Source organism: Plectropomus leopardus, chromosome 20, assembly GCF_008729295.1.
Source record: "Plectropomus leopardus isolate mb chromosome 20, YSFRI_Pleo_2.0, whole genome shotgun sequence".
NCBI lineage: Eukaryota > Metazoa > Chordata > Actinopteri > Perciformes > Serranidae > Plectropomus > Plectropomus leopardus.
Window position 1 is genome coordinate 25,672,237 of NC_056482.1, and position 22,329 is coordinate 25,694,565.

A 22,329-nucleotide genomic window follows, 5' to 3' on the forward strand; every position below is an offset into this window, starting at 1 on the left:
TGTATATTAAAAATGCTGTAATATTCAGGAAAAAAATCATTAAAATGTTTGTTTTTAGGGGCAAAATCCCTGCAAACACTGTGATGTCTCTGTGATGTGAAGTCTCTGTGAAAAAACCATAAGTGTAGTAGTTTGAAGTATTTTGTAGAAATGTTGTGCTTCGTATTAAATGTACAAATATAACGTGTTTTTTTCGGAAACAAAGCCAACATTTCGGTGCAATGCTGTAACACAGATAACAAAGCGCAGAGACGGCAGCGTGGTACTAAAGCCAGTCGTCAGTTTATTTGGTATTTTGGCGTCGTCCTGTGAGATGTTGGAAACAGCTACATAGAAAACCCCGAGTGCACGCTCACAGTGAGTCATGCACAACATTGCACTGTAAAATAAAGCCAAAGCTCAGAGAGTGGGGACACCGCGTGTCAACATACAAAAATAAAGATATTATTTACATCTCACAAAAAAAGAAAAAGAAATCCCCTCAGTGAAAAAGAGACGACGAGTCTGAGGAGACGCAGTGAAGTGAGACAAACATCTCGTCCATCTATTTACAGTCCAGCCGGATAAACGTCAGATCAGCTCCACGTCCTCGGCACCAAGAGTTCGTCTCTGCAGTCAGAAGTTTATCCCAAAATCAAACGTCTGCACGTAGATTTCATTAACGGAGCTGCAGCTGCGTCCTCTGCTCAGATTAGCTGCAACTCAGGATCCAATTAACCTGATTAACAAATTACAGCATAATACACACACAGAGAACCAGCGGTGAGAAGTAACTAAGTACATTTACTCAAGATTTACACGTTTTTCTTTTTTCTTGTATTTCACTACATCTCTTTTAACACATTTCTGCCCCACAAAGACTAAACTGCAGAAACTTTGTGAACACTGAAACTCAGAAAATCACTTTTCTGATGGTGCAGCCAAAATGTGAAACAGGAAGAAAAGTGCTATAGATGTTTATATTTTTCATGCCTGAAAACGTAATCAATGATTCGACCCAGAAAAAATACACTTTTAAAACTTAAAACTTACTGTCCTTTTGTACGACCTTAAGAAGCAATAAAGTTACTGTAAAGGCAAAGTGCAGTAACTGTGATTTTAATGTGTCCTGTCCGTGTCCTGTATTTAAAAACAGTTTTCATTTCTTACTAGATTCAATATACACATATGTCCGTTTTCAAAGAAGTGACAGAGAAAATTTTTAAACTTCTGCTTAGATCAGCTTGTCAACTCAGGCTCAAATTAACCTGATTAATAAATCCAGCAAATTACAAAAAAATACACTCACAGAAAACCAGCAGGGGGAAGTAACTAAGTACATTTACTCAAGATTTGAACTTTTCTTGAGTATTTCCATTTCTTGCTTCTTTATACTTGTATTTAATTACATCTCTGAGGGACAAATTTTACAAAATGTACTTTTTTCCACATTTCTGCCCCAAAAAGACTGAAACTGAGAAAAGCTTCAAAGTTTACGAGATGTTTGACTGTGCAGCCAAATCCGTTAAAAGCAGTAATCCAATCATTAAATATGCATCCATCATATTCATGATGTAATTTTTATGCCTGAAAATTTGACCTATGACCCCAAAAATGCACTAAAATTGTATTTATTGTCGCTTTGTATGAGCTCAAACAGTTAATGCACATTAAAAGAACAATAACTACAATTTTAATGTGCCCCCTGCGCTTTTATTAGTGTTTTAATTTCTTAATGTATTTAATTTGTATTTGTTATATTTATATGTATCTGTTTTAAAAGAAAAACAAAGAAAAATTTGAACATCCTCAAGTAATATTTTGTAATTTTACTTCATACGGTGGCCCTGAGGGTCAAAACATGATCACATTTCAGAAAAAAAAAAAATCACAAAATAATAATATTAGTTTAAGCTGTTAAATGTGTTTTGTAAAATATGTAATTATTAATAAATAATAATATTTTTAATTGTTGTGTTTTCTGAAATATTGTTGGTGTGTTTTTGAAAAGTTGCATTATTTTGAAATGATCATTTTGGTGAAATGTTTTTGTGTTTTGACCTTCAGGGCTTCTGTTAGTTCACCAGGTTTGACCTCAATAAAAAACAACAACAAAACACATTTAAATTTCTGCTTATAAAGTAACAACTTGTTGTCCAACAATCTGTAAAATAAATTAGCAATAAAATGTCAAAATTGGGAACTGGTCTTAAAAAGGCAACATGTCATATATGTATTATGTGTTTAATTTTTAGTGCTTCTTTTATTAAATATTACTTTTTTATTTTTCTGTTGCTGTGGTCGTTGGTTTCTCTGCAGTCCTGAAATGTTTAATCTGGTCCAGACGTGCAAACGTTTAAATGATAAACTTTATTATTAAGGCTCATTTTTTACTGACGAAAGTCTCCAAATGTTTCTTGCTTCGGCTGGATATTTAGATTTAAATAAATGTTTTTTTATCTAAAGCTAAAAACAGTTTCACATCAAACCTCAGATTCAGTGAAAACTTTCAAGAGTTTCAATTTAAGCTTTTGACCTGAAGATTTTTGGGGCTGAAGTTTAAACGTGAATTCAGCGCGAAGCTTCGGACGCAGCAGCAGCTCCGAAACGTTTCAGTTTGCCCACAGAAATATTTACACGTCGACACAGTTCATCTTTCTGAAATTCAACAAGTTTTCATGCTTCCACACTTCACACAGCGAGCCGCGGTCAAACATTTAAACGTCCCGCGGGACTTTTCGGTCCCAGAAAAAGCTGAGACTCGGCAGAAAAACACGTTTGTTGTTTCGTCTCTGTGTGTGATGAAATGATCCGAAGAGTCCGTGAGAGTTTGAAATGAATAAAAAAGTCCGGAGAGCGGTGAGCCGTGCTGCGTCTGTGGGGACGAGGCCTCGCTGATGCTACAGTTTGTGCTCCTTAAATACTGTCCAGTGTCCACAAGACGAGACATCGGAGACGCAGCCCAAAGACCTGCAACACAACCACAAAACAATTACACACATCAGTCAGCAGCACAGAAAATATTCTGCAAAAATTCATCTTATTGTGCATTTACATCAGTTTCACAACCGTTTAAATGTTTTTAAAAGATGAAAAATGACGTTTTTTCGTGCACTTTTTGTTCATATGACCATGAAAAGTGATGCACCAGTGTTATCATTTAAAGGGTTAAAATCCTGAAAATGAACGAATATTTGATGTTTATGATCAGGACTGATGCTGGTGAAAAGATTAACTCAGTGGATCAGAAAATCATATTAATGTGAAATATTTTTACTGCTTGATTGTGAAAAGTGCGTGTTGCTGCTCTGCAGGAGATCTCAGGTTTTGGGTGTCTGTTCGTTCGCTGCTTTTCAGTATTTTACTCGTGTTTCTGTCAGAAGAGAGACAGAAAAACGCCGGAGTGTTTTTGGGTCCAGGTTTCGTACTCGAGGCAGTGATCCGGCGCCGCCTGCAGCTGGAGGTCCAGGTTGGTGAAGAGGGCTGATGGGGGTGTCGGGGGGGTGCACAGGTGGAGGTGGAGGCTCTGGTGAAACGGCGAGACGAGCCCCCCCCCCTCGGGTCACTTGAGACAGGGGCTGAGCGCGGTGGGAGTCGGGGGGTAAACCAGAGCCACGTTGACCCGCTCGGAGCCGTTCTTTGGACAGATGATCTCGGTCAGACCGTCGGGCCGCGGCTGGCTCAGCAGCTCACCTGAAAACACAACCAAACGCACGTCAGCGCCACGGCCTTCACCGGGGTCAGGTATACCGGGTAAACCGGGGACACAGGGGACACTGGGGACACTGGGGACATGTCCACATCACTCTCTAAAATTCATCTTTTTTAATCCCAAACAATAACAAAGAAACATTTTATATATAAGAGAACACAATAATAATAATAATAATAATAATAAAGTTTTTTTTTTAAAAATATTTCAAAAATAGCTTACACCAGCAAATGTTACATGGAAACTGGAAAAAAGTGCATTTGTCCCTAAAAAGTTGAGCTAAAAAAAGAAAGATAAAATCATTCAGCCTGTTGAACGATCACCAGACAGTAACTTCAACAAATATGAGCTGTTAAGGACATGTTTTAAGGACTTTTTTTCATTTTTATATTGTCATACATTTATATTTTTTTATCTCATAAGCCATGTGCAAAATATAACACGTTTTCTGTTTTTATTTTTATGTTTTGTATGTAATTTTTTAGTATTATTTTGGCTGTGATGCACCGCTGTATTGAAGAGTTATTGTTTGAAGCTGCAGCCGTTTGCAGCACAGTCGCTCAGTGAAATTTACTTCTTGGACATCAAACATTTTTATGTTTTACCAAATGTGCCGTAAAAACACACTTTGACCTCAAACTGATTCCCTCATCACGCTGCCTGTTTGCCGAAGACTATTAAAAAATGATGTTTCAGCATTTTTCAGTGACGCTCTGATCAGAATCTGGATCAGAAGAGCGTCTCGGACTCTGCAGCATGTTTTTACCACCAGATCATCAGTAAACAACAACAAAACAACAGTCTGAAACGCAGCAGAGCAGAGCGGCGTTTCTGCCAGCAGGGGGCGCCGAGTCACTGACTAAAAACAGCATTTCAGCTTCACCACGAAACAACACATTTTTTTTATTTCCTAAAAACACATTAAAAATGTACTGAGACAGAGAGGGAGGTGATAATTTAGGAATTTAAAATGTCATGCATATTTAAATTTGTGAGTTAAAGTGAAGGATTTGTTCAGTTTTTACTTCCTAAGCAATGTCTAAATATTAATTAATTCAAGAAAATAGATGAAATAAATAAATAAAAATAAAATCTAAATAAAAGAAATAATTTTCAGGAGGTATTGGTGTAAGAATGGTTGATAAGAAGATGCACTGTTTACACATGAAGAAAAAAATATTTTAAAATATTATATTATTAATCATTTTATTTTTTTTCCAGACTCGTCTGTCCTCTCCAGCTGCAGCCTCCTGACAGGAAACAGCTGAAACGTCCTCGCTGACGCTGACAGCGTCATTAACCTCCGTCAGTCGGCTCTGCTGCCAGAAACACGACGACAGCATCATTTACAGCGACGCTGCTGATTTTCCTCACAGAGAATCACGCTGCATTAATCTCAGTCGTAAACCTCCTTTATCAGATGCAGCTCAATAATCCCACCAGCTTTTATTATTATTACTGCAGATTTACAGAATCCAGCAAAATAAATCAAATGTTGTGGCTGACTTTCATGGTGACCTGCCATATTTCAGATCAGATCAATGCAGAATTTACAGAATAATTCTTCTGGTTTATAATCTCAGTGAGATCCCAGATTAACAGGACATCTATAATCACCCATAATAATACAGGCGTCTTATTTGATATCAGGGATATTTAGTTTGGTTTTTTGAGGTCCACAGGTTTGGATGCATGTTTTCTATTTTTTTCTTTTCATTTTTGGTGATTTTTAAAAAAAAAACATATTTCGGTGATTTTTAAAGAAAACATCAACAAGGCTTGTCTTTCAAATTTAGTGCAATTATAATAATTTTTAAAAAAGCACATCATCTGTGTAAAAGTGAAACTTTTTAAGAATATAGGACTTAAATTTGATTATTAAAAAAAGTGACTGTTTCTTTAAGACACAACACTTGGAGTTTGACTCCTAACAGATTATTTTTAGACTGTTGTGAAATATCTGAATTTTTCTGCTGGAAATCAGATGTTTTTCATCCAGCTGTGTGTCCTGAATTAGGTCACAGCCTGACGACTCCTCCTGCTCCCTCCTGCTCCTCCTCCTCCTCCTGCTCCTGCTGCTCCTCCTGACTGAGAGGAGTCCCTCAGTAACCTGACATCAGGAGGCAGGATGTCTCCTCCCTCCGTCGGCAGGTAGAGGAGTCTCTGACATTCCTGCTCGGCTCGTTCGCTCACGCCATAAAAGGAAGCGGCTTGTCTCTGCGAGCTCCAGGAAACTCTGGCAGAGCGTTCGAGCTGCTGCTCACAAACTGTTTCCAAACACAGCTCAGACGTCCCGCTTCACTTCCTGCTCTATTGTGAGTCTCGGATCTGTGAGGCGAGGAGGAAGCGGAGGATTTTGAGGATTTCTGGGTACGAGCCAGCCCGCCGAGGAGGCCGACACGTAAACTGCTAACTGTTCGGGGGAATTATGGTTTAAGATTGAATCAGTAAATACACAGGAAGTCAAGACATCTGAAAAAACATTAGTAGAATTTGAAACGCGCCCTCCTCCTGCAGCTGTCCTGTAAGCCCCTCCCACCAGACGACCACGGACACATGCACGCTTCAAACGGTGACCCGTGTTCCCCTGACAGATCCACGGTGTTTCCACACTGATTCATTTCATCTGGTTTGCTTTTTTACAGCTCAAAAGAGATGCAACAAAGAGACGCTACAAAGAGACGCAACACAGAGACGCTACAAAGAGACGCAACACAGAGACGCTACAAAGAGACGCAACACAGAGGCGCTACAAAGAGACGCAACACAGAGACGCTACAAAGAGACGCAACACAGAGACGCTACAAAGAGACGCAACACAGAGACGCAACAAAGAGACCCAACAAAAGACCAAACAAAGAGATGCAACACAGAGACGCTACAAAGAGACGCAACAAGGAGACGCAAAAGTGTTGCTAAAAGACAGAAAGGACAAAACTGCTGCAAAGAGACACAAAGACACTCACAGCAACTACAAAGAGACACAGACAGACTTACAGCAAATACAAGGACATGTCCTACAGCCCAATCCAGTGTGGAAATGTCCAACAGCCCGCTCCCACGTTCGGACATGTCCAATAGCCCAACTGGAGCAACTGTCTCGCTCCTGCCAGGTTTTCCAACGAAACACCTGTCATTGCGCGCGACCGGAGCACGGAGGTGGCTTAATTATGCCCATAACACTGATTCATCTCATGTACCTGTAAGCCAGACATCACCAACTGACGAACCGCGGTCCGGATCCGGACCAAAACTTCGTCCTATCCGTCCGCGCTTTTGGGCTCCGTCTCAGGCTCTCATGACACTGAGGAAAATCTCACGCCAAAACACAGCGAGGGAAGAAGTGTTGAACAATCATGTAAAACAGTGAAGGACTTTGACTGCAGAACAGCTGAGTGTTTGACAGCCACAGCATTTCATCAGGGCGGATCAAACAGCTGATGGTCCGACAGCAGCAGTGAGACAGACAAACAGAGCGCAGCTTCTCCTCACAGCACCAAAGTGTCTGAAACAGACACATCTGCAGAGGTGAAAGTGACTTCTTTAGACTCTACAGACGACTTTGTGTTAGTTTCAGCTTTAATCAGACTTTGGATGATTATTTAGAAACAGCAGGACACATCGCTCCGTGTCTCATCCGGCCGCTCGCGCTGAGCTCTCATTATTATTACCAGGGGCAGATGTAATGTTTTGGGGGCCCGGGGCCACAAGCACATGAGCTTATTTTCAGCCTTTCTCTAACTGTGAATGTCGGCAGGCTGTCGGCAGCTATAGGAGAAGTAGGCCGACTCAGACGTTTTTAATTCCTGAGTAAAATGATTAACAGCACAGAAGTTTGACAGAAGCTGAAGTCAGAGTCCTGCAGTCAGGAGAGGTTGGCCTATTATCAGCACAATGTGCTTCAATTTACCTGAAGTTTGTTTCAGATGGAGCTTTTCATTTTTATATAATGCTGGAAAGTTGAATAAATAATAATAAATCAGGGGCCATGAGCGCACGTCCGGGTGAATATTCTTAAAGGACCAAATTTACGGCTTCGTAACAAACAGGTTGATTTTTCTGTTTGTGTTGATCTGATGATTCAAACTTTCTGAAACTTTTACTCTTTTACTGTTTGTGATTGATAAAAACCGCTCGGCTGTCCCCGAGTGTCTCGTGTCTTCGTCCTCACTGCGTCACTCTTCCTGCAGTCATTTCTGCTCTTTAAATATTTACAATCTTCAGCCTAAAATAGAAATCTGTCTCAGTTCAGGAGCAGCGCACGAAGCTGCAAGACGAAGACAATAAAAAACGAGAGGAACAGAGGCGCGTTTGTGGTCGCCCTCGCTCCATATTCATGCCGTCACGTGACCTCACACATAACCAGGTCACACCGAGGAATCAGCATGGAACAAAAGATCATACGTGAGCTCAAATCAGATTAAAAATCGCACTAATCCGCCTCAGCTGACCCGCTCTGCTGCTCCCATGATGCACCGGGGCTGCAGGCACACTGAAGCTTCACTCCTGACAACAACCATCAACACCTCTCCCGTTGCCATGGTGACACCGCCAAACAGCTGATTCAACCTGCATCCCTCAGCAGACGCCATGGCAATACGGTATTCACAAAGCATCATGGGAGCTGGAGTTTTGGTGGTGTTTTTTAAAAAATGTTGGCCTTTTATGTTTTTTAAAAATTTGGGGTGATTTTTAAAACTTTTTTGGCAATTTGTTCACAGTAAATTTGCATGGTAATTCTTTATTTAATTTAAATTCAAATCTAATAATTTCTTACATTTCTTTGGTGATCTTTAAAATTTGTTAAGCTAATTTCTTTTAACAACTTTTTTTTTTTTTTTTTTCCTTTTAAAAGTTTCGGTGATTTTTAAAGAAAATATGCCGTCCGAACCTGCAGGCTCGCCAAAATAAAACTCACAAAAATGACATCACAGTCAGAAACTGTAAAATCACTTCTGTTGGATTTTTAAATTCCCTCGAACAAACGAGGTGGGACAGACTGGTTTCGAGGAGTTAATGTGAGCTGAGGAGCAAACAGAGAGTCCAGTGTGGCGGGCAGCGAGCAGCATGAATGAATCAGCTGAGAGGCGTCAGCTCAGCCTGAGGATTAACACACACACACACACACACACACACACACACACACACACACACACACACACACAGAGGAAAAGACCAACACACTCCGTCAGTTCAGCTGCTCACATCATGAGTGAATGTGTGCAAACAGACAGCTGTTGATCAGCTGTTTGATGAACGACTCGTCTGTTTCCACATCTGACGAGTCTGCAGAAAAGCGGACGGAGCAGAGCGAGGCGAGGACGCTCCGAGTCTTCAGTCAGTGAATAAAAGTCAGATATGGAGAGCAGATCAGAATAATCCGGAGATCAGCAGCTGCAGCGACAGACAGATCCTCAGGAATGTGTGGCCTACTTCCACAGCAGAGGAAACACTCCCGAAATAACTCTGCCCGCTCAGCAGGACACACACACACACACACACGCACACACGCACGCACGCACGCACACACGCACAGACCACGGTACCCGTGGTTTCAGAGAGCTGCAGAAACGTTTCTGTAAAGATGCTTCACTGCTGAAAAGTTAGAAATCAGACTTCTGTTTTTGTGTTTCTCTATTTTGCATCAGTATTTTTTAAAAATCTTTTTGCATATCATGTGAAGCATCTTTGAGTGCTTAGAAAAGCGAAATATATTTCTCACCTATTGTTATAATAATTATTATAATAATCATTATTATGTGTGAATTGTCTTTGAAGCTTTTAGTTTGCAGAAAAACATCTTTACAAGCAGATTTTTTTTTATTTTGTGCTCCAAGAACAAAACTATCACGCTGTATATCACGCCTATCAGGGTATCAAAAAATCCCAACGGTGTGATTTTAGAAACGGTCAAAAATACGGGTCGTTATCTTTCTATCAGTTTCACTCTGCAGAGGCTGAGCTGAAGATGTGTTCATGCAGCGTGCAACGCATGTCCTGACTACCAACTGTGATATAACAAAGTTGAATCCATCCATCAATACAGTTACATGAAAATTCTAAAAATGTGCTTAAATGCTATAAAGCTTCAAAAATCAAAGAATCAAAAGAATTGCTGGAAAATCCCACAAAGGTCCTAAATGTCCTAAAATCCCAGAAAAGGCCTGAAATCCTTGAAAGGTCTAGAAATCATGAAAAAGTCCTAAAATCCCAGAAATGTCTGAAAAACCTGTAAAGTCCAAAATCCCAGAAAAGTCCCGAAACACTAGAAATGTCCGAAAATCCCTGAAATGTCCTAAAATCTAAGAAATGTCTTACAGTGTGATTTAAGCCAAAACTAAATCAGAGAAGTGAAACTGCAGACGACCTGAAGGTGGAAAAAAGCTTCACTGAATCATCTGCGGCTGATTCAAAGCTGCTGGGATTCCCCAGAAAACTGACGCTGTGTGTGTGTGTGTGTGTGTGTGTGTGTGTGTGTGTGTGTGTGCAGGCTGATCCGTCACACACACACACACACACACACACACACACACGACCTGAGAACATTAACAGCAGATAAAGTGAAGAAAAGGCTGCGATCACGTTTTGATTTCTGCTCCTGAAAATATGTTTGCATCATAAAATCTTTTAAATCAAAGTTTCACTTCTGTGTTTTTCCGTCTTTTGTTGTTTATTTGTCCTCAAAATGGATCAAAGAGGTCTTCAGTTTATTTTGGGTGCCTCTGAATGGAGGTTTCAGCTGAATTTTACAGAAACGTTAAAGAGGTTTTAACACAGAAAGTGGAAGCTGATAATAACTGGAAGTCATGAGTCACTGTTTTCAGCTGTATTTATGATTAACCCTTGAAACTTGAGCAAACTGGCTTTATTTCTTTCAAAATCACGGGAGGAAGGCCAGGAGCGACCAAAGAGGAAATGACCCAAGAATTAGTAAGAAATTAGTGATAAAATACAAAAATTACCTAAAAAAAGTAAAGAAAAAAACAAAAAACTGACCTGAAAAAAATTAAATAATTCTGTAAAATTATTTTAAATATGTAATTATGTTACTAAGAATTTTTTTGCAGTGTGTGTGATATTTTATGCCAAGTCGCTCATTTTTCCCCCCGTGATTCTTAAAGAAATCGCTCCGAATTTTTCAAGGTTTAACCATTTAACTGCTATCAAAAGCAGTGCAGCATGAATACAACATCGATAAATATAATCATTTTAAATGCATACATATAATATTTATGAATTAAGTTTTGAAAAATATTTCTCCCTCATTCTTTTGTAATTATTTTTAATGATTCTCTCCTTTTTAAAGATATTTTTAGGGTCATTTTCATGTCACCTTTTACTTTTTTAAAAAAAAATTTGCAGGAGATTTTCTGCAAAGTTGCTGACTTCCTTTTAATAAGAATTTTTATTTTTTTATTTATGTTTCCTTTCCAGGTTTCAAAGGGTTAACAGGCTGCTGTGCGACGCGCCGTGTGTGTATGTGTGTGTGTGTGTGCTGTTGCTGATGTGTGTGTGATGACAGCTCGACCTTCGGCTGACAGAAACGACTCGTCCTCACATTCTCGCCGGCTCGAGTTCTCGATGAAACCGAGTCTCGGCGACACGTCGAGGATATTTCAGTCGCAGAAACCGGAGACGGCGGAGAGCAGCTCAGGACGAGAGCTGCAGTCTGCTGCGACTCAAACTAACGGGAGACAAAACTGTCACCTTCATCCTCAAAAACCCGAAATCTTTCTCCTGAGGCCTTTCAAAATAAAACACTGAAAGATTTCTGTGCATTTCGGTTTTTAATTTCAGCTTTTAAAAAGTGCAGCAGCTTCTTTTGAAATATAAAATGTCAAAACTTCACGTTTTTATCCTGTTTGACCTTCGTGTGAAACTTCGATCAGTGAATGAATCATTGAGTTATGGCCAAATCAACAAGCTCTATTTTGATGCTCTTTTCTGTCTCTGACAAAAACTATTCACAGAGTCAATCACTTTATTTTTATTGTCAATTATAAAATGTTTGGGGGCCACCAGGGGCCCTATCAGGGGCCACATTTGGTCCACGGGCTGTAAGTTGAGTCTCACATTTGGGGACGTCCTGATTAAAGTTTGACTCATTTCAAAGGATTTATTGAAAAACTTGACAAAAATATTGTCTGGCACGTTCATAACTAATAAAATGACCCAAAACATAACTTTTCGATCTCCGAAATTCTAAAGTTGACGGTTTGGGTCTAAAATTAGTGACCGACTGCCGCTTAAATTTATTTTTAATGTTTGCTTATGACTTTAAACGTGAATAAAGCAGACAGGTACGGACAGAGGACGTGTCCACAGGCGTGTCCACAGGCGTGTCCTCAGGCGTGTCCACAGGCGTGTCCACCTGCCTCCTGACCTGCCTCACCGTGCGGCTCACACGTGTGGGATAATGCGGCGGCTTACTGTGCGGTGATGTAACAGGATCGTCCTGCAGCAGATTACTCACCGACACGACTCGCTCCATCAAACTCCAACAACAACACGGAGGCCGCTCCGCCTCAGCGCCACCATCGCGGTGTCACTTCCTGTCTGAGCTGAGTCAGGCTGAAGCAATGAGACGGACGTGTCTCAGCAGGTCGCCGAGCGCCGATAACAAACAGCCCTGTTCAAACAGCCTCGGCTGCAGCGAGAAGTGAAGGTGTGTCGCTGTTAAACAGAAATCTGAGCGCAAAGTGAAACGTTTGAGGCCAAAGGTGATTTATCGCGTCCCTGAATGAACCACAGGTGCAACCGGAAATCATCCAATCACAGCGTCGCCTCACGTTCCCTTTAAAAGCCCGACGCTCTCTTATCAAGCCACGTTTGTTTTAGCAGCTCAGGCACCAAACACGCCGATTTAAGAAACCTGCAGCTGTTTATTTCGCAGCTTTGAGGCACAAAATGTGATTTTTGTTTTGAGCTTATCTGTGGCTGTTTTCCTAGCGTTTTTTTAGCAACCCGGCAGTGTTTTTACAGCATTTTTAGTGTTTTTAGTAACCTAACCGTTTTTTAAGCAGCTTTTTAGGCACTAAATGTGAGTGTTTTTAACAACCCACAGCTGTTTTTATCAACTTTTCAGCCCCAAACATTGGTGTTTTTTGGCAAATTTTAGCCATTTTTTCAGTGGCTTTTTAGCCACCATGGTGGGTGTTTTGTAGCAACCTGCCACTGTTTTTTCAGCTATATCGGTGCTTTTCCAGCGGGGGGAAGGAAACCCCAAAAACAAATAACTGAAGACAAAACATGATGTTTTCTTGAGCATAACCAGGTGGTTTTGTGTCTGAATCTAAGCGCTTTAGCCACAGTGTTGTGAAAAATTTACACATTTCTGCGACGTAACATCTGGTTTATGTGACATATCTGTGGTTTGCACAAACGTACAATACCAACTTTGTTTTTCTGGCGACGGGATTGATCTATAACACGTTTTAATCTCTAAAATGTACAAAACATTTTTTGAGACGTTAACCCTGCAGAAATGCATCAGCTCGTCTCCTGAAGATAAATCTCTTCGTGTCGTAATCTGTCAGAAAAATGATTTAATATTTGATTTAAGACCAATAAAAGTCTGATCGGCTGCGGCTCGGCTGACGGCTCGAGGCGTCTTCGGGGTTACTTTGAGTCACGCGTGTTCAGACCGACGCCAGAATCACGAACCGTCACGTTCGACAGAAGACGCCTGCGGCGAAATCAACAGAAACTTGAGAGACACCTGAGAGACACCTGAGAGACAGGTATGTCCACTCCTCCTCCTCCTCCTCTTCTTCTCTTTCAGTAAACTGCGCTGCATTTGGCCGGCTGGCTGCTCGCGCTCAGAGTCTGTGACTTTAATCCGACTGTAATCCTGTAACTGGATTAAGAGGAGCAGCAGGGAGTCGCAGTGAGAGCAGATCTGCAGCACGAGTGAAAGTGCTGCGACGCCTCAAAGACCTCCGATAGCTTCGGATATACGTATGTCTAAAATATACATTTTTATCTTGAACACAAGAGCACACATCCGTTTATACATTTATAATCTATCAACACAAAATAAAGCGAGTGATTTTCTTTGTTTGAGCGCTAAAATAAAGCGAATCTCTGTTGGTCCAGCAGCTTTTGAGCCACCAAACATGAGCGTTTTTTAGCAACTCGTCACTATTTTTCAAGGTTTTTTTGTTGTTGCAGAAAAAAATTGTTTTATTGAGACATTACTCCAGCGTCTGCCGTCTAGTGCTACAAAAATCAATTTATTTTTACAGTAACATCAGTAACAGTGACGTGTCTTTAGGTCATTTTTTCTTTTTTCTTTTTTTTTTTTTTTTTTTACTAATTTTTTGCTTTTTTTGGCCATGTCTTTATTTAATTGTTAAATTATATATATTTTAAAAATTATGTTACAGAAAAAAATATATGCATATATTTTTTCGTGCTTTTTTTGTTTGTTTTTAGTAATTTTCTTTTCTCATTTTTTGATATTTTTTTGGGCCATGTCTAATTAATCTGCTCATTAAATTATGTATTAGAATAATTGTATATCTAAAACTATTTTACAGGATAATAAATTATAAGTACATTTTATACATCGATTTTTAAAAAATTGTTTTTACTTTTATAGTATCTATTTTTTTTTACTTTTCTTTTTTTGCTCATTTTCAGGTAGTTTTTACTAATGTTTTGCTATTTTTAGGCCATGTCTTGTTTATTTGCTGGTTATCGTCTCTCCATGTTTTGAGAAACCACTTTTCTGAGGTTTCAAAGGGTTAAAACGTGTCTCTCCTCATCTTGAGGTCGTCATGCTGCGTGTGAAGCTAAGAGAAAGTATTTTTATCTCCATGTGTGATGAACATCGTGTTTACGGCTCAACGGAAACAACAAACCGACTTCACGTCTGTTTCCGAAATCTGAAAACAGTGTTTAGTCTGTTCGAAAGGACACACACACACACACACACACACACACACACACACACACACACACACACACACACACACACACACAGAGCGCTGCACAAAGGATTTTAAAAATATAATTATGAATATAGCTTTCTGAACATGTTTTCCAAGTTTTTGACGATTTTCTAATAATCACCCCATTTTTTTAAGAGTATTTTGGTTCATTTTATTAGTTGATTTTCACTAATTTCTTCCAGTTTATGAATTATTTCTTGCCATGTGGCTCTTTGCCTTTTTCCCCATAAAAAGCTTTTGAGAGGCGTCTGAACGCAGAATAAAAAACTGATGACACAGCAGCTTTTAAAGGGTTAAACTTTGTCCTGGAAGTGAATGTTTGACAGAGGAAACTCCTGCAGCTGCAGCTCGACAACAAGACGCCATAAATATCTGTTTTCTTTCTGCGACCCCACGAGAGGAGCGACAAAGAGCTTCCTGCTGCAGCGCAGAGAGTTTTTGTGTGTGTGTGTGTGTGTGTGTGTGTGTGTGTGTGTGTGCGTGTGTGTGTGCGTTATCGAGCTGCAGGCCGGAGCCATAAAATGATTCATTACACATCGCCGCTGATATCACACTCAAACTATTTTATCACATCAAGGTCAGACGCCAACACGACTCCACGCCGCTTTTCTGCCTCAAAATCTGCTGCTCGCTCTTCACACCGACACGCAGCCGCCGAGCGCTTCGAAACAAGACCGAAAATTTAATGTTTTTAAAAGTGTTTTTGAGCAAATTCGTCTCCACGTTTCAGGAAATGAAATCAGCTCTAAAAGCAAACAAACAAAGAAACAAACTGACGTCATGTTTGTCGGATATTTAACCTGCTCTGTTTGACAGGAGGCCAGGGGCCAATCACAGGGGCCCCAAACATGCTCACAGATTTCAGGACACATTCACAATTTTAAGGATGTTTCCAAGATTTTTGGAAATTTCTCAGATGTTAGGACATTTCTAAGATTTAAAGATATTTCTTGGATTTTAGGAACATTTTCAGGATTTCAGGATGTTTCTATGATTTTTGGACATTTGTTTTATTTTAGGACATCAGTGTCTCAGCTGTGTCCTCTGTCGGGGGTGTGGGGGATCCTCCTCTGGCTCTTTCTTTGATCAGCAAGATCTATTATGATGCTGTTTTATGTCTCTGACACCTTATGGAGACTAAAAGGACAAAACCTCTTCATAGTGTGAATCACTTTACTTTTACTGTAAATTTAAAAATCAGGGGCCCCATCAGGGGCCGTATCAGGGGCCGTATCAGGGGCCGTATCAGGGGCCGTATCAGGGGCCGTATCGGGGCCCCTGATGGGACCAGGTTATGATGTATGTTTTTTATCTCCAAATTCCCAGAAAGCCTGCTGATCTCAGCAGCTGCTTCAGGCCGACTCTGCTGTGTTTGAGATTAAATATCAGCGTAATCACATCAGCTCGCCACAATAAAAGCTCTGAGTGCTTCAGCAGCAGCTCTGCAGACAGGAAGTGTCCCGCAGACAGAGGACGGACAGATGGACAGATGGACGGACGGGGAGGCAAATGCGTCAATATGAAAATAAAATTAAAGCGAGGAACGCTGCAGAGAGCTTCACAGCACTTTGGTGAACTCACACCACCTTCATCGTGTCCTCGTCTTCCTCTCTCTGTCTCTGATGCTTCACATGACATCACGCCGCCTCAGAGCAGCTACGCGTCGCCACGAAACTCTGGGACAAACCGTGAAAGCAGGTCAGCCCGCCTCCTCATCACCACCAGCACCGAGGATTATCTCTGTTTACTCCTGTGCTCCTCCTCCTCCTCCTCCTCCTCCTCCTCCTCATCATCATCATCATCATCATCCCTGTCTGATCTCATATCTGCAGCACACACACACACACACACACACACACACACTCTGACTGGGCTTCCCGGCAGAGCGTCTCATCCTCTGCATCTTTAATGAACGCTTGTTTTGAGTCGGAGCGATCGATTCTGATCAGTAAGTGCTGAAGACGCTCGTTTACACAAAGAAACGTTTCTGAGCTCGTTTTAAGAAAATTAAAATTGCCTTCAGTCTCATCCGGTGGACACGACTAACACGTTAACCCTCTGAAGCCTGGATCTGGTTGAAAGGTTTTCTTATCCAATCAGGGCCGGACACGAACGTCTTTGTCCGCCTGCAACTGCTGGACGACAAAATCTACACGACACTCAGCAAACTGTTCGTTAAATTCACGTTTTGTGCACCTGGACAGTCAGCGTTTACAATTTGGAGTATAAAAAAAACCAAATGTTTAAACTGAAAGACAGAAAGTTCACCGCAAACTTTTTATTAAGAAAAATTATGAATAAACTTTGTTTTTTAAAAGAATGAATAAAAAATAACTGCCTGAAACAGCACCAATATAGATAATCTGCAAAATGCAAAATATCGGGCCCAATAATCGTCTCATAACTGTGGACTGAGCGCTGCAGAGCCTCTCCTGTCAGCTGTCTGAAATCTGGAATTTTCTGCCAACAGTTTTTCTGTATTTAATTTGTCTTCAACTGAAAGAAGCCTTAAAATCACTTCCTCTATAACTGGTCTGTCTCCTCTCGGCCACACGCCTGCAGGTGTTTATCAATAACCTTAGCGCTGTTTTTGTGTAGTTATGTGTTTTTTCTTTTCTTTTGGCTCGCCCTCACATTCCTCATATGCAGAGATAAAGAAATAAATCGAAATGACTTTTTTTGTGGTGGCGGGTGCTCAGAGAGACGAACCTGTATCTGCAGAAGAAGAAGAGGCGTTGAAGGGGTCTTACCTGGAAAGGCGTGTGGGCTGGACGACCCTCTCTTCAGGCACTTGGAACAGAGTATTTGTACGGAGTAGTGCAGACCAGGCCACTCCTGCAGCAGCACGTTCAGCTCCTCCACCAGTGGTGTGACGGCCTGCCACGCTGTCCAGATGTTGGGCAGCGAGGCGTGGCTGGCGATGGACAGCGTCTCCACCTGCAGCTTCCCTTTGGACGGCCGGTGGCTGATCACCACGGGGACCTTGCCCCTGTAGGCGAAGATCTGGTGCCGACCGTCCGACCTCTGCACCACGTGGCTGTTGATCTGCACGCTGAAACGCGCAAACAGTCCGGGAGGAAACAGGAAGGGGAAGCTGTACTGGATGTGCAGCTGCTCCACCGAGAAGAACTGGCACAGCGGCAGAGAGCCGCCGCTACCTGCCGCTGCAGCCTCCGCCTGCGGCTCCTCGCTGCTGACGTAGCTGGGGAACTTGTACCAGGCGGTGGCGCCGTTCAGGGGCTTGCTGCGAGGCTTGTTGATGCAGTAGCAGATGCCCATCTTCTCCAGCAGCTCCATGATGAGGTGCAGGTCCTGCTGTGTCTGGATGAGTGGCCGCAGCAGCAGCCGAATCACGTTGGAGGGCAGGAGGCCGTGCTGCAGGAAGCCCTCCACGTGGTGCTGCAGGTGGGTCACCCTGAGGTTCTCGCCCTTCTCGTCCTCGATCACCAGACTCACCCTGCCCTTGTCCCCTCTCTCGCCCTCCGAGAGCAGCCTGTCCAGCAGCGAGGACTCGTCCCGCTGGAAGAAGACGTTGAGAATTGCGATGAATCGTGGAAGATTGTGGAAAACATACTCCTTCAGAGTGAGGCTGTCCTCAAAGTACAGCAGCTTCCCACTCTCGTGCAGGTAGGAGAGGGCGCTCTGCAGCCGGTCCTCCGTCAGCCCCGCCTGCAGACCCAGACGGGCCGAGTCCCACCACGACAGCCACAAGTCTTTGGGCTTAAAGTGCAGCTCCTCCAGCATCTGCCAGGACTTGGGCAGCACACGGTGGAGGTTGGGGAAGATATCCCGGTGGTCTGCGACGGACATGAGCTTATCCCGCAGCCTCTGGATGTTCCTCTGCGTCTCGGTGCAGCTGACACTCAGCAGGGGGGACAGGATCTGCAGCCGGTGGTTCAGCATGTACTGCAACTGGGACTTCCTGCGCCTCAGGTTGCGGTCGGAGACGCCGTAGAAGAGGACGTGAGGGCTGGAGGAGCGGACACTGTAGCCCTGCTCCAGCGCCTGGTCCACCTGCAGAGCCAGGCTCCGCAGAACCTGGACGTCCCTCCGCTCCTGCAGGCCGATCTGTTTGTGGATGTCCAGTGTCTTCTCCTCCAACTCCACCTCACCACACAGGTCCGCATGCGTGCCCACCAAGCATACGACGGCATGCGGGACTTTGGCGCTGAGCAGGTGGAGGAAATACCCGACGTGGGCGTAAAAGTTTTTGGGCAAATATGTTTTGAGGTTGACGACGAGGATGTAGAGAGCACCAGGGGAGAGAAAGAACGGTTTGATGAGGTCGTAGTTTTGCTTCCCTGACAGATCGTACACCAGAAACGTGAGGCAGCGATCGGCGTCCGCCACCCAGTTCGTCACTTCGATCCCTTTGTTCCCCTGGACGCCGTCCTGCTGTCTGCTCACCACGCTCTGCCTGAGTCGAGTCTTCCCGGCGTTTTTCGCCCCCATCAGAACGAGTTTCAGCCGTGGCTTCACGGCGAGCTGCGAGTGAGCGAGCTCCTTCTGATATGCTGCGATGTAGGGGATCCCCTTCATGCACACCTCGTACGGAGGCTGGATGAGCGGGTTGTCCTTCACCTTCCAAATGCTCACTTTGGACAGTTTCCCAAAATTATCCGGGAGTATGGCTATTTGGTTACCCTGTAAGACGAGCTCCTCCAGCTTCTCCAGCTCCACGATGGAGTCCGGCAGGTATGTGATGCTGTTGTTGTCCAGCCACAGGTTGGCCAGGTTCACCAGCTGCCCCACCTCCTCCGGGATCTGAGTCAGTTTGTTCCTGCTCAGGTAAATCTCCTCCAACCCTGTGATGCTCAAAATAACCTGCGGGAAGTTTTCAAACTCGTTTGAGGACAAATTGATCATTTTGAGTCTCTGCAGTTGACCAAAAGCGGCCGGCAGCGTCGTGAGCTCGTTCCCGTCCAGCATCAGGCTCTCCAGGTGCTGCAGGCGGCAGAACGACTCCGGCAGCGTGGACATGTGAAGGCTGCTCAGCCAGAGGATTTTGATGGACCGCAGCTTCACGATGTCGGCCGGCAACACCTCAAACTTGTTCCCGGAGCAGTCCAGCTCCTCCAGCTCGCTGAGCGCCAGGATCTCAGGGGGGAACTGGTTCAGCTTGTTGTGGTCCGCGTCCAGAGTCCGCAGCCTGGAGAGGCCGGAGAACGCTCTGGGGAGGTCGTGCAGGTCGTTGAAGCTGATGTCCAGCTCCTCCAGTAGCTGGAGCGCTCCGATCTGAGCCGGCAGACTCTGGATCTTGTTGTGGCTGACGCATAGCTTCTTCAACGCCTTCAGCTGGCCGACTCCCTCCGAAAGACTCCGCAGGCAGTTGTGGCTCATGTCGAGCTCCACCAGCTGCACCAGCTCAAACACCACCCGGGGGACAACCGTGAACTTGTTCCTGCGGAGCACCAGGATGCGCAGGTTGTTGAGGGAGGACCCCAGCCCATCCGGGAGCTCCTGCAGGGAGTTGTTTCCCAGGTTGAGCACCTCTATATCCGCGATGTCCTCCGGCAGGACGATCTGGTTGTCTTTGGAGCAGAGGGTGAGCTGGCGCAGGTTGCTCCGCAGCTTCCTGGAGCGCAGGGCGGCATCCCTCCACAACCTGGCCGTCCTCAGATTGTTCTCCTTGTCCTCCATGGCGCTGCAGCCCCCCTCCTCCTCCTCCTCCTCCTCCTCCTTGTTATCATGGAGAGTTCTCATGGCAGCATGCTGGACGGTCACAAATCTGCGCGCTCCTCGACAACAAACCCTCCGTCGCAGAGGAGACAAAAGACGGTTTCTGTCGGGGGATAATGGGTGTGTTGTAGGGGAGCAGGAGGAGCGTCCGCGGCCGCGGAGGCATCCTTTTCTCCTGCGCCACTCCGCACACAATGAGAACAAACCTCCGCGATCACAGCTCCGCGTCCAGGCCGCGATCAGAGCTCCGGGGCCGCCGGTGTGCGCTGTCCTCCGCCGGCGTTCTCATGGCGCCATCAGCCCGATCTCCGGAGCTCTCCGCCCGGCGATATCTGAAGGTTTGTGGAGCTCTCCGAGCCGCTGGGAGTCTTCCTGGGAGCGGGGAGTGGAAGTGAGGGCAGCCGCTCTCACTGCGTCAGATCTCTGAGCCCTCCTCCTCCCTCTCCCCTGTCTCCTCCCTTTCTCCTCCCTGCTGCTGCGCGCAGGAGGAGGAGGAGGGGAAGTGATTGTTTTTATTTTCTGAAAATCAAATTAAATGCATGCGTAAATGATATAATGCGCAAAAAAACCCCACACATTATAATATTTAAAAGAAACATTCCCAAAGAATGAAAAGTTGTTTTTTTTTTTTAAATCTATGCATGCAACTTTAGACTTTGTACAGACTAAATATAAATATAAATAAATGCCCAAAGTCTATAAAAAGCTTATTGAAGTATGGGCTACAAAGTAAAGAAGATAAATAAAAAACTAAACTGTGACTGTGACCATTTTTCCTGTTTTTCTGCTCACAACGTGGACACCGTGAGGGAGGACTCTGTCTCCATCTGCAGGACAGGATGTACATATGAGGAACAAGAAGAGCTGCAAGAAAATTACCTGGAAATTAGCACACCAAAAATAAATAAATAAATAAATAAATAAATATGGTTTAACACCCACAGAAATGAATTGAAAAGTGTTAAAATGTAAGTAACTTTAAATATATAATTATAATTAAATTATTTAACAATTATTATGAATGATAACTTTTTTCTTATTTTGTTCCTTTTTACTTATTTTTCTTATCTTTTTCTTTTTTTTAATACAATTTTTAGTTCATTTTTTGTCAACTTTTCCTAATTCTTTATGCAATTTGCAGGACATCTCTTGCCAAGTTTCTTGTTGCTTTTTTTCATGTTTCTGATATAAATCAAACCAATTTGCTCCAGTTTTAAAGGTTTAAACAATGTGAGAGGCCTCCGAACATTACACAAGAAACTGATGGTGATCTAGGTTTCAAAGGGTTAATTCAATTTGAAATTATGTTGCAGAGTTTTTATTTTAAACTCATTATTAAAGTCAAAGAAATATAGAACTTTTAAAAATCATCGTAAATATATATTTGAAAATATGTTGCAGAATTATTATTTTTAAGCTCGTTTTTTCAAGTCATTTAAGTTTTTTTTTTAACTTTGGCTTTTTTCACTGAAATTATAGGTTTTTTTTTAAATTTCTTGCTAATTTTTGTCAGTTCTTCTTAAGTTGCTCTTTGTTGCCTTCCCATGTTTTTGTCGAGATGTTTTATGTGAATTTCTTTTCTTTTTTTAACATATTTGTTGTAAATTCACATTTCCCCCTTTTGAGGCTGAAAAAAGCGTCCGAGCAGGAGAGCCACAGATGGTCTGTTATTGATCGGAGGCTTTTTTGTGTGCAGATCTAAAAACAGCTGCATTTATCACTTTATCTGACTGTTATCTGACCGCGTCGTTATTCAAAAGAAAAGCTCGTCTGTGTGAGTCTGAAGAAACGTCTGAACTTCCTGCTCGCTCCGAGGAGTCTGGTTACATAAGTGAACCTGTTTAACCTGCAGAGCAAACAGGAGACTGTCCCACTTTCTCAGGGTCAAACCAGCAGAGACATGCAGGTTAAAGACTCGGGCGGCGTGACGGCAGAGAGGAGAGACAGAAAACCACAAACAACTCAGCAAACACATTATATAAGATTTCTGCACAACACAAATATGTT

At 43.1% G+C, this 22,329-nt stretch overlaps 1 protein-coding gene across 2 annotated transcripts; it reads right to left on the reverse strand.

Moving 5' to 3' along the window:
* Positions 1-2,497: 2,497 nt before the first annotated feature.
* mfhas1 (multifunctional ROCO family signaling regulator 1) lies at positions 2,498-20,722 on the reverse strand. Of its 2 annotated transcripts, none has more exons than XM_042508956.1 (3): positions 17,394-20,722; positions 3,408-3,672; positions 2,498-2,949 (listed from the first exon to the last, which is right to left on the reverse strand). In XM_042508956.1, exons 1-2 carry the CDS (start codon positions 20,344-20,346, stop codon positions 3,542-3,544), a joined length of 3,084 nt encoding a protein of 1,027 aa, XP_042364890.1. In that variant the 5' UTR covers positions 20,347-20,722; the 3' UTR covers positions 2,498-2,949; positions 3,408-3,541. The 2 variants fall into 2 exon arrangements, with proteins under 2 accessions (XP_042364890.1, XP_042364891.1); XM_042508957.1 differs by having other exon boundaries at positions 3,257-3,672.
* Between the last annotated feature and the right edge of the window lie 1,607 nt (positions 20,723-22,329).